This window comes from Anoplopoma fimbria, chromosome 15 (assembly GCF_027596085.1).
Source record: "Anoplopoma fimbria isolate UVic2021 breed Golden Eagle Sablefish chromosome 15, Afim_UVic_2022, whole genome shotgun sequence".
NCBI lineage: Eukaryota > Metazoa > Chordata > Actinopteri > Perciformes > Anoplopomatidae > Anoplopoma > Anoplopoma fimbria.
Window position 1 is genome coordinate 3,236,466 of NC_072463.1, and position 11,332 is coordinate 3,247,797.

The window sequence follows — 11,332 nt, forward strand, 5'->3', positions numbered from 1 at the left end:
ATATTGCAACAAATCTTTAAATTGACAATCATCTTTATGTGTAATTCAAATCAAACGGGATCAAACTTTTTTTTTGCCATTGACTGCAGTCAATTTATTACAAAATACGGTCCCATGGGGGTCTTTAGAGCCTACTGTTGTCCACTCTTTACAGCCCACTTGTGGTGCAGTTATAATAAGGCAAAAATGAAAAAGATTCAGGTGGCTTTTATTGCTACTTTTAGAATCTTGCTTTAGCTCCCAAGATGGACAAGTCATATGTTTGTGACTAACAATATTCCCACTTTTCATGCTGTGTCGAGGAATTTTACGTACAAATTCAAATGTCAATTGATTGAATAAAATATGTAGTAAGAAATGCCTTAACTGAGCCAACAGACAGTGACAGAAGGTTTCCCCTCTTGTTTATGGAAACATTGGAACAAATGTCTTTTGAATTGCAATGATTATTATTATAAATGTGTCTCGGTGTCCTTGTATTGTATTGTATTTATTTGTTGTTGTTTTGTTTTTTTTGTTTTTTATATGGACCCATGTGTCTGCTACTTTTAGAATCTTGCTTTAGCTCCCAAGATGGACAAGTCATATGTTTGTGACTAACAATATTCCCACTTTTCTTGCTGTGTTCAGGAATTTTATGTAATGATTATTATTATAAATGTGTCTCTGTGTCCTTGTACTGTATTGTATTTATTTGTTGTTGTTTTCTTTTTTTGTTTTTTATATGGACCCATGTGTCTGCTATAAAGGGGAATAATATTAATAATAATCCTAACAAGAAGGGGTGGGACCTAATGTTGGAGGCTCTGTCACTTTAACGCAAGTTCAACGTCAAAAACAGTCCACCAACAACATGGGCCGTTTCTCAATACCAAGTATGGTCAAGTCTGAACTTGCAAACTTGCAAGTTCAGACTTGGATAGTTCGACTCGGGAGTACAAACGCCCGAGGATGGGAGGACGCAGTACGTCATGACGTCATTACGTCATTTTGCAATTGGAACAGCAGCGAACTTGATGACGTCACCAACTCAGCTCGTCGGTCCCGCCTACTCCGGTTATCTTCAGTCATATATATAGACAATAAAACGAAATATGATATAAAACACAACCCTGCCTTTTTTCGTTTTCATTTAGAAAATATAAAAATATTAATATGTATATGTTTTGTGTTCTCTCTCTCTATATATATATCCCTATCTGGACCTCTATATATATATATATATATATATATATATATATATAGATATATATATATATATATATATATATATATATAGAGAGATATATATATCTCCTCTCTATCCTCTAGATATATATATATATATATATATATATATATATATATATATATATATAGAGAGATATATATATATATCTCTGGTCCTCTCATATCTATATATATATATATATATATATATATATATATATATATAGAGAGAGAGATATATATATCCTCTCTGGTCCTCTCATATCTATATATATATATATATATATATATCTATATATATATATATATATATATATATATATATATATGTATATATCTATATATATATATATATATCTCCTCTCTGGACCTCTCGCTTTTTTCAAACAGGCTCTATCTTGATAAATTGACCGCATATTTTAAGTCTTAACTACATTCTCGCTTAAAAAAATGTTAAAACTAAACTCGTTACACAACAGCAGCAGTATTTAGACGATGATAAGTGACAGTTGTTGTCTCCTGTTTGCTGGTGAAATGCATTCTGGGAGACTTGGCTGTCCAAAGTCCACACAGGTCTCCTCCGATGCGTCCTCGATAGGACGGGCGGAGCGAGGACACATCCGGGTATCTGGACCGTACTTGGCTGAATGCGAACTTGTGTATTGGAACAGTACCTGGGCCGCTAGATGACGTTTCACAAGTTCAGGAGGACACAAGTACAGAGAAGTTCACTGATTGAGAAACGATGGAGCTGAAGGAGCTGCAGGAGCTGAAGGAGCTGGCTGCAGACGCTTTATCTCGGAATAGAAAAGCTGCTCTTCTCCTCGGCGGTGTTGCGGTTCTGGGACTTGCTGGTCTCGGATATAAATACCTGCGAAACCCAGAGAAAGTAGTCCGGGTGGGAGTGGTGTCGAAGCTCCTCATCCACCCTCTGAAGTCGGGCAGAGCTGTGTCTGTGGCCCTGGCAGAGTGTCAGCAGAGGGGCCTGAAGCTGGGAGACCTGCAGGACCGGTCAGTGTTCACAAACCAGTGCTTTAGTGTATTCTGTCATATGTTTAACACTGTGGAGGTGTTCAACATGTGGCAAGCAAACTCTCTGCAACTTTATACTTTGACTTTATTTGCTTTTTACTGAAATTATTCTGTTCCTTTTTTACTTCACTATTAATACAATCTAGGAAAACATATGTGTCCAAACTTTTTGCATTAAAAAACAGTTTATAGAATTATTAACATTAAAGTACCAAAGTTTGGACACACCTTCTCATTTAACTACTTTGAAGAATGTAAAATATAAAACATATTCTGGTTTGTTGAGCATTTGTTTGTTTACCACATAATTCCATATGTGTTCCTTCATAGTTTGGATGTCTTCAATATTAATCTACAATGTAGAAAAAATAAAAATAAAGAAAAACATTGAATGAGAAGGTGTGTCCAAACTTTTGACTGGTACTGTATATATATATATATAAATATATATAATATATATATATATATATATATATATATATATAAATAAATATATATATTTATTTATATATATATTTATTTATTATATATATATATATATATATATATATATATATATATATATATATATATATATATATATATACAGTACCAGTCAAACGTTTGGACACACCTTCTCATTCAACTACTTTGAAGAATGTAAAATATAAAACATATTCTGGTTTGTTGAGCGTTTGTTTGTTTACCACATAATTCCATATGTGTTCCTTCATAGTTTGGATGTCTTCAATATTAATCTACATTGTAGAAAAAATAAAAATAAAGAAAAAACATTGGAGGTCCTTAAATACTCACACAGGTGTTTGCATTAAAAACAGTTTATAAAATAGTCAACACACAGCAAACTCTCTGCAACTTTATACTTTGACTTTATTGTGAAATATTCTGCTTTTTACTGCACTAATTCCATATGTGTTCCTTCATAGTTTGGATGTCTTCAATATTAATCTACAATGTAGAAAAAAATAAAAATAAAGAAAAACCATTGAATGAGAAGGTGTGTCCAAACTTTTGACTGGTACTTAATACTCACATAGGTGTTATATAATATATATATATATATATATATATATATATATATAAATAAATAAATAAATCTCAAATATATATTTATTTAATATATAAATATAAAACATATATATGGTTTATATATACAGTACCAGTCAAGCGTTTGGAACCAGAATATGTTTTATATTTGGTATTTATATCTTGGTGTCCTCGTATTGTATTGTATTTATTTGTTGTTGTTTTGTTTTTTTGTTTTTTATATGGACCCATGTGTCTGCTACTTTACAACTACTTTGAAGAATGTAAAATATAAAACATATTCTGGTTTGTTGAGCGTTTGTTTGTTTACCACATAATTCCATATGTGTTCCTTCATAGTTTGGATGTCTTCAATATTAATCTACAATGTAGGAAAACCATTGAATGAGAAGGTGTGTCCAAACTTTTGACTGGTACTGTACAAAACATAATAAGCTTGTAAAATCATGACATATTAATAAAGATTGGAGGCAACTTTATACTTTTACTTTATTGTGAAATATTCTGCTTTTTACTGCAGCATTTTGACAGCTACTTTGTTTTTCACATTTAAAAAGATAATAAGCTTGTAAAATCATGACATATTAATAAAGATTGGAGGTTCCTAAATACTCACACAGGTGTTTGCATTAAAAAACAGTTTATAAAATTGTCAACATTATCTACAGTACCAGTCAAAAGTTTGGACACACCTTCTCATTCAACTACTTTGAAGAATCTAAAATATAAAACATATTCTGGTTTGTTGAGCATTTGTTTGTTTACCACATAATTCCATATGTGTTCCTTCATAGTTTGGATGTCTTCAATATTAATCTACATTGTAGGAAAAAAAATAAAAAAAATAAAGAAAAACCATTGGAGGTCCTTAAATACTCACAGGTGTTTGCATTAAAAACAGTTTATAAAATAGTCAACATTATCTATAGAATCAGGTAAACAAAGTAGGTTTCACATACAAGGAATACGCTTTGGTGTATTGGTGCATGACATAAACATTGTAGGAGAAAAGTATATTTTAAGTTTAAAAAAAGCTATAAATCTAAATATATAATAGAAGAAAATGATAATAGAATTACGAATACATACTATCAAATATGTACTATATATACAAAGCTGAATAGAATAAAATTACAATGGAAATATTGAAAAAAAATACACTAATAATATAAACAATATATCAGAATTAAATCAGATAATATTTACCCTCAATAAATCCACTAATGTAGGCTAATATGGAGCCCTGAATATTTGTTTTTATTTTGTTGCACAGGATTTAAAAAAAAAAAAAAAAAAAAAAAAAAAAAATATATATATATATATATATATATACATAATATTTTGGGACTTTTGGGGGCTTTATAATGTAACTTTGAAAGGGACCATTCTGCTTCATGAATATTACTTTGGATATTAATATATTTTGCTGATATTACATTTCCTCAAGCTAAATTTGGACGTATGATTAATACTTTGCCACTGTGGTGTTGTTCCTTTTATTCAACAAAGTTATTGAAGTGGTGTACATATGGTTCTCTTAAACCAGGAGAGCTAATGCCTTAATTAACTTGCTGTTGTTAAATTAATATGAGTTATTCCACTTAAATATAGTATCAACAATTTTGCCATTGCCCAGTTTAAAAATGATACTTTTTCTGATGCAACCTTTTCTTAAAAAATGGAGAAGGTACTCTGAATTTTATACTTTTTGTTGTGTCTTTCATGATAAACTTCAAGTGGACCTTTAACCTGCCGGCAGGTTGCAAGATTAACTTTTCTGTCCATCGGCCAAATGGCTAGTAAATGTACAACTTTAACTCACCTGTGCAAACATTGATAACATGTGATCCCTCCTCTGTCGCTCTCCCATAGGTTTCTTCCTTTTTTCTCCCTGTTAAAGGGTTTTTAGGGGAGTTGGGGAATTGAATTGAAGTAAAATACAAAGGGGAAAATGCAGGACTAAAAGAAAATCTGTCAATCACAATAGTGCAGTCTTTTTTTTACAGAAACATGTTTTATGTCCCAGCTCTATTTCTAACCGCTGAACAAAAATAAAACAGGATGTAAATCTGGGATTTACAGATGAGTCAGCAGCACCGCTGTATCCATGGCGACATGTGACATCAACAGTCCTGTTCCCCTCATTTTTGCCTCGAAATCAGTGAGAGCTCAGAGTGCACATTTATTGCCTGGCTGTTGAATTAAACCTGGGATGCCAAATGGTGCCATTGAGGGGTGAAATCCACGGCTCTGTTTGTTTTTGTGTGCAGGCACTGGCTGGTGGTCACGGAGGACGGACACATGGTGACGGGCAGACAGCAGCCCCGTCTGGTGCTGGTGTCCCTGACCTGTGAGGGAGGTCAGGTCTGTCTGAACGGCCCCGACATGGAGGAGCTGAGACTCCCCGTCAAACAGTCCGACAACGCCGTCATCGACTGCAGGTTTCCCATCAGAGTTTAATTTTGCTGTTTGCTTTATTTTTTTATCTTTTGACTTTTATTTGATGGTCGACTTTGTAGAGAGAGAGAGAGAGGAAACATTTGTTTGCAATTTGATTAAAGATTTAACCAAATATATAGTTTTTTTTCAAAATATGTTCATTACCTGGAGCGCATTGGTCATCTTAAAAAATATTGAAAAAGGTACAGACAGTTAAAGTTATAGTATGCTCGGGATTCAACAAACAATTTCTATCATTGATTAATCTGTAGATTATTTCTTGATTATCTTAAAAAAAGGCAAGAAAGAAGTATTAGTAGTAATTTTCCACAGTTCAAAGAGACATCTTGTTTTGTCCAACCCCAAAATATTCAGTTTACAATCATATAAAACAGAGGAAAGAAGCTGTACCGAGTAAATATTTGGCTTTTTTTTTCTTGAAAATTTACTAAAACTTTAAATTGATGATCAAAATAGTCTCTGATTCATTTTGCAGCTCTAATATCTGTTCATTTCATCATCTAAGGACTTTGTACGTCCTATTTGTCCTAAAACGGGGTCATAATATATACTAGATATTGTTTGCAACACTTGTTTTAAATTATAGAACAGGTTAACACTATTTTTATTTTTAACTTTTGTTCAAACGCTGTTTTCAGACTGGTATGAATGCTTCTTGTTGTTTTTGTCCTGCAGATTGTTTGGAGTAGACATTCAGGGAAGGGATTGCGGTGACGAAACGTCTCGCTGGCTCACTCGTTATCTGGGGGAGGAGAAAACCTATCGCCTGGTGCACTATGAACCCCAGATGACGGCGAGGAGCCTGGAGGAGCCGAAGCCTATTCCCTCACAAAATGAGGTAAACAAGACCAGGCATATGTGCTTTTTCTATCTCTGTATCCCTCAATACAAGATAAATATCTCACCTTCATGTCAGCTTCGGCATAAAGTGCTACTAAACATTTTGAGAGAAAAAAACCTACAGACTACACCATAATTACACACTATATCTTAGCAAGAAACTGTTAAAACAGAAATAATCTTCAGATTTTTCACATCTCTGACAGTCCTTGCACACATCATGGCTCCATCGGGACAAATAACCAAATCAAAGCTTAAAATAGTCATATTTCATCAAAACAACTTTATTCTACATGTCTCATTTAAAATATTGCCAAAATAAACCGTTTGCAGTAACCAGATCCTGTGAAATACAGTAAATTCTACGCTTCTCAGTGTTACTGTGAAGCCATGAATGACTCGGCTGAGAACAACAGTTACATTATAAGACATTTTGTGAAAGTGTGCAGAAAAGACATGACAAGAGAGGTTGTAAGCAGAGGTTGTAAAATAAAAAAAATGAAATTGTTCTTAATACATAGAACGTGGAAACCCTGTTTTTGTTTTCAAATATTGTTAACACTAGATTCCATTGTTTGCCAATTTTCGTAAATTAATCATCAAAGAAATGAACCTTTTTTATACTTATTTTATGATTCATGGCATTTAAACTATGTTATACTGCACAAAAGACGTGTTTGACTTCTAGCCATTATTGTGGTATTTCCATAAAGGTGCAAGACTTGTATATTGCAGAGAAAAACGAGGCCACAGAGAGTAAAATGTGTCCTGAAACTGCTCGGGGTTCAGAGGGATAGGTGTTAGCAGAAAAAAAACTACTGTTACAGAGAGGAGAACAGGATTTCTTTTAATTCATGATTGTGTTTGCGGCGTTGCAGGAGGTGGTCTACGCAGATGAAGGACCTGTGATGCTGCTGTCCGAGTCCTCTGTCAAGGATCTCAGCAGCAAATTGGAGAACGACGTCACTGCGGAGCGTTTCCGCCCAAACATTGTCATAAGCGACTGTGAAGCATTCGAAGAGGTATGTTGTTCACATCTGCAAATGCTGCTCTTATTTCTTTCTCTGCTGATTCCTCTGTTTGGCTTCAAGATTTAAAAAAAGAAAAACATATCAAGGCATTCCTGTAAATATTCGATCACAACCAAATAAGGTCTTAAAAACAACAGATCCGGTGTCTCTCTACACTACAGCCCATGAGGTTTTGTTTTCCCTCCTGTGTGGGTAAATGATCATTTGGTCCCTCTTACTTCTGACTAATCCCTCGCCCTTTTCAGTGTGAGCAGCGTGGACTAATTTTATCTCCAACTCCAAAAACCCAACTGCTTGGCTTTTTCAGGATTCGTGGGAAGAGGTCCAGATTGGCAGCGTGCGGCTGCAGCGTATGATGTCATGTGGACGGTAATGCAGTCGATGCTTCCAACAGATTTTATTCAGAGACAGAATCACAGAATTTATCAACAACATTTCAAAGCTCCATCACAGTCACTGCTGTAGTTTGGGGGTTTTACCTGGATATAAACTAAATTGTAGTGCGTTTTTGATGTTAAAATTCTTAAATGTGTCTGTGAAGAGTTGTTGTTAACAGGATGGATGCAAACTCACCTTTATTTCTTCTTGTTTCCAGATGCATTTTCACCACCGTTGACCCTGAAACGGGTGTAATCACCAGAAAAGAGCCTCTGGAAACACTGAAAAGGTAAAGTTTAACCCTGTTTTATCTAGGGAAGGTTGATATTTTACATTTTGATGCTAATATGTGTTAAGCATCAACAGCCTCCCACTTCCTGCACACAAATGTTGGACAGACCAAAACCTCCCCCAAAGCTAAAAAATCAGCTACTTTTATGACAATTATGCAGATTCAAGGATCTAATTGGGCTTTTTAATGTCAGTAAGTTTTTTGACAGATGTATATGTAGCTTAATTGAGTTTTGTATAATTATTGATGTATATTATTTACATTTTTGGGTTGCACTCTGTAGAGCTTTTCTAATATCTCTAAAACGGCAAACAGTTTCCCCCCTTTTTTTGTTAACTATAGTTTTATTTCAAGATGTGAAGAATATTCACATTTTGACCCCTTCCTCTTCTCCGATTTCACATTTTAAACCCTTGATGTCTGCGATTCTTTCACAGCTATCGTCTGTGCAAACCGTCCGAGAAGCACATCTACAAATCGTCTCCGTTGTTCGGACAGCTGCACAGCGTGAAGAAGATGGGGATCCTGCAGGTCGGCGATGTGGTGTACAAGATCAGCCGTTGATGGAGGGAGTCAGGGAGTTAAAAAAACATTCCAACAAACTATCACGGTATGATCACTGAGCTAGGCGACACTAAAGAAACCACTGAAGTAGATGAATTGATCACATATAATAAGGATAGACACTAAAATTGCAAAAAGCACAAAAATGTAACACAAACTTGTCACTGTTTTATCAACTGGTCTGTGAATCACAGAGATATCATGCAAAATAAAACACTAATCAACAATTATTTTATAGTGGAGTTTATTTTCATTAAATTTGGCCTCATCTGCGTCAGATGGGCTGTTTGTAACACTAACGGTGCCTGAATTAAACACATTTCTAACAACATTTCCACTGGTCAATAAGTCCTGAGAGTACATGCTGCTATTATACTTTTAATACAATACTAAAAAAAATGTATTATTCCTGGAAAAAACAGGGCAGAGGGACTCTGCTGGGCAACATCAACCTGTGGTTTAAAAAAAAAAGAAGATTCCTGATAAATGATTTATTCACATGGATTAACTGTTCTCCCATCTAATAATGCTAACATCGTCAAGTCATCATATTTAAAGGCACAGGTTTGTAATAAAAAAAGGAGAATTTCCAATGGACTGGTAGCAAAAAATGACGTAAAAAATTAGTAATGAAGTCCAAGACTGCCAAATGACATCAAGAAGATGTCAAGAATAAAATAGATTTTTACATTCTATATGATTTACGTAATAACATAAAAGAAAAAAGTAGTAGTATGGAAAAGATTATTGTTTTACGTCTCGCCATCAGCAGGAACAAAATAACTACTGTCTTCTGATCCATGCTGTCATTGTTTTTACATTTTAAAGCCAATACTGTGATGAACTAAACCTGTTCTGTGCCAGTTGTCAGGGTAAATATTCCCCAAACCCTCCCTGTTGACATGTACTTAACACTTTTATTTAGAAAAACTTGCAAAGTCTTAACAGAAGAGGGTTAGTGACCTGTTACCTTTCATTTAATCTGTGTTTCCATGGTGGATTTTTATACCAGTAAGAGAGCAAGGTTTGAGTCCCAGTAAGATGTTGGTGTAGTTACATGCGATGGCCAGTAGGGAGCAATATGCCTTCACTAAACCACCTCAAGAGCCTGTAGAGAGAGGAAGATATTTTCCTATAAATGAACCTTTGATACTCATGTAAAAGTTTCAGTTTGGTTCAGTGAATTTAATCTTTCAAATATGTGTTTTTTAAGCAGCCTATAGATTTGTACATTGCAGCAGTGACAGTTGAATGTATTATAAAAAGGGACGACAAAGAAGAAAGTGTAAGATACAGAAAATCAGCAACAAAAATGCCAAGAATGTTTGCATACTGACCATGTCCTTTATAAAGGATCAAAATCAAAAATATATATTTTTAACAACACTAATCTACCGCTGCTTAAAACATGTATCTTCGGAAGTATGACATTTTCTTTCTGTGATATTGATGTATGAACGTGATTCATGGTGGAGCTTTTTGTTTTTAAATGTGGTTTGAATAAATAATTCTAATCCATCATTTCTGCTGACAGAGGTCTTCACTTGTGTCCATGTTCAAACAAAGCACTATGGTGACATCAAGTGTTTTGAGTATAGGGTTAACCACTTAGTGGATCTGATCCACATGAGTATTAGAATAATATAAATAGTTGTAAGCTTATTTAGGGTTCTTAGGTTACACTGTCAATGGTTATGGTGGGATGTATTTTTACTAAAGGGCGAGACTTAAGAGTCTACAGCCATGCTAGCAGTTCTGTGAGGCTGTAGCATACCTATGTTACTAGGGTCCCAAGTTCCCAAGGTCCTATGTTCCAAAGGTTCTTTGTTACTAGGGTCCTTTGTTTCCAAGGTCCTGTGTTCCCCAGTTCAATATTCTGTTAACCATATCACCATAGTGATATAGTATATAGTACACAGAACATACTGCATTCCATGTGCTGAGCAGTACACACTAATAGTACCAAGGCATTCTGTTTCATAGATTTTTTTTAAAGTAAGATCAACATGTCAGATTTTACAGTGTATATTATTTTGCTGCCCAACTATGCACTCAAATTTAATAATAGGCACTATAAAATGGTTGGCGCCTTGTCATGTCATGTGTACGATCTCTGGCTCGAGTCTTGTTACGTCAACTTTACTGCAAGGAATTTAACAAAAAAAACAAAAAAACCTGTAACTGGTAAACATCCTCTTTAAATAAGGGGGAGAAAAGTGCCACTTCAAAGGTTCGGCCCCTCCAGCAAAAACAGGCTCAGGTGAAGACAAACGGATAATAGGAGCCTTTGTGTCTTTAGAGGAAACTGTTTTTTTTTTGTCAGCCAATGTGTTGAAACATGAAGTCAAAGGTCCCAGAACCCACGCAATGTTTTTAAATTGGTGATGTTTTAGGAAGAAATGAGTAGCTATGGAGGTCTGTAATTTGTAAGGTCCCGAGTTTACAGACTTCAACATACACTTAACCGTTAGAGGACTCA

General features: G+C 34.6%; 1 protein-coding gene across 1 annotated transcript; it reads left to right on the plus strand.

Annotated features, from left to right (window-relative positions):
* The first annotated feature begins 1,784 nt into the window (after window positions 1–1,784).
* marc1 (mitochondrial amidoxime reducing component 1) lies at window positions 1,785–10,374 on the plus strand. The gene is made up of 7 exons (XM_054613921.1): window positions 1,785–2,220; window positions 5,559–5,729; window positions 6,424–6,586; window positions 7,467–7,610; window positions 7,927–7,988; window positions 8,215–8,286; window positions 8,727–10,374. The coding sequence occupies exons 1-7, from the start codon at window positions 1,955–1,957 to the stop codon at window positions 8,851–8,853; spliced, it is 1,005 nt and encodes a 334-aa protein (XP_054469896.1). The 5' UTR covers window positions 1,785–1,954; the 3' UTR covers window positions 8,854–10,374.
* The last annotated feature ends 958 nt before the right edge of the window (window positions 10,375–11,332 follow it).

What these genes read in the sequence shown, in the direction of transcription:
- marc1 (XM_054613921.1), top strand. Translation starts at nt 1,955, where the DNA reads ATGGAGCTGAAGGAGCTGCAGGAGCTGAAGGAGCTGGCTGCAGACGCT. An exon ending in CGTATGATGTCATGTGGACG is followed by an intron (nt 7,989 to 8,214) that starts GTAATGCAGTCG and finishes TCTTGTTTCCAG; the next exon opens with ATGCATTTTCACCACCGTTG. An exon ending in CCTCTGGAAACACTGAAAAG is followed by an intron (nt 8,287 to 8,726) that starts GTAAAGTTTAAC and finishes ATTCTTTCACAG; the next exon opens with CTATCGTCTGTGCAAACCGT.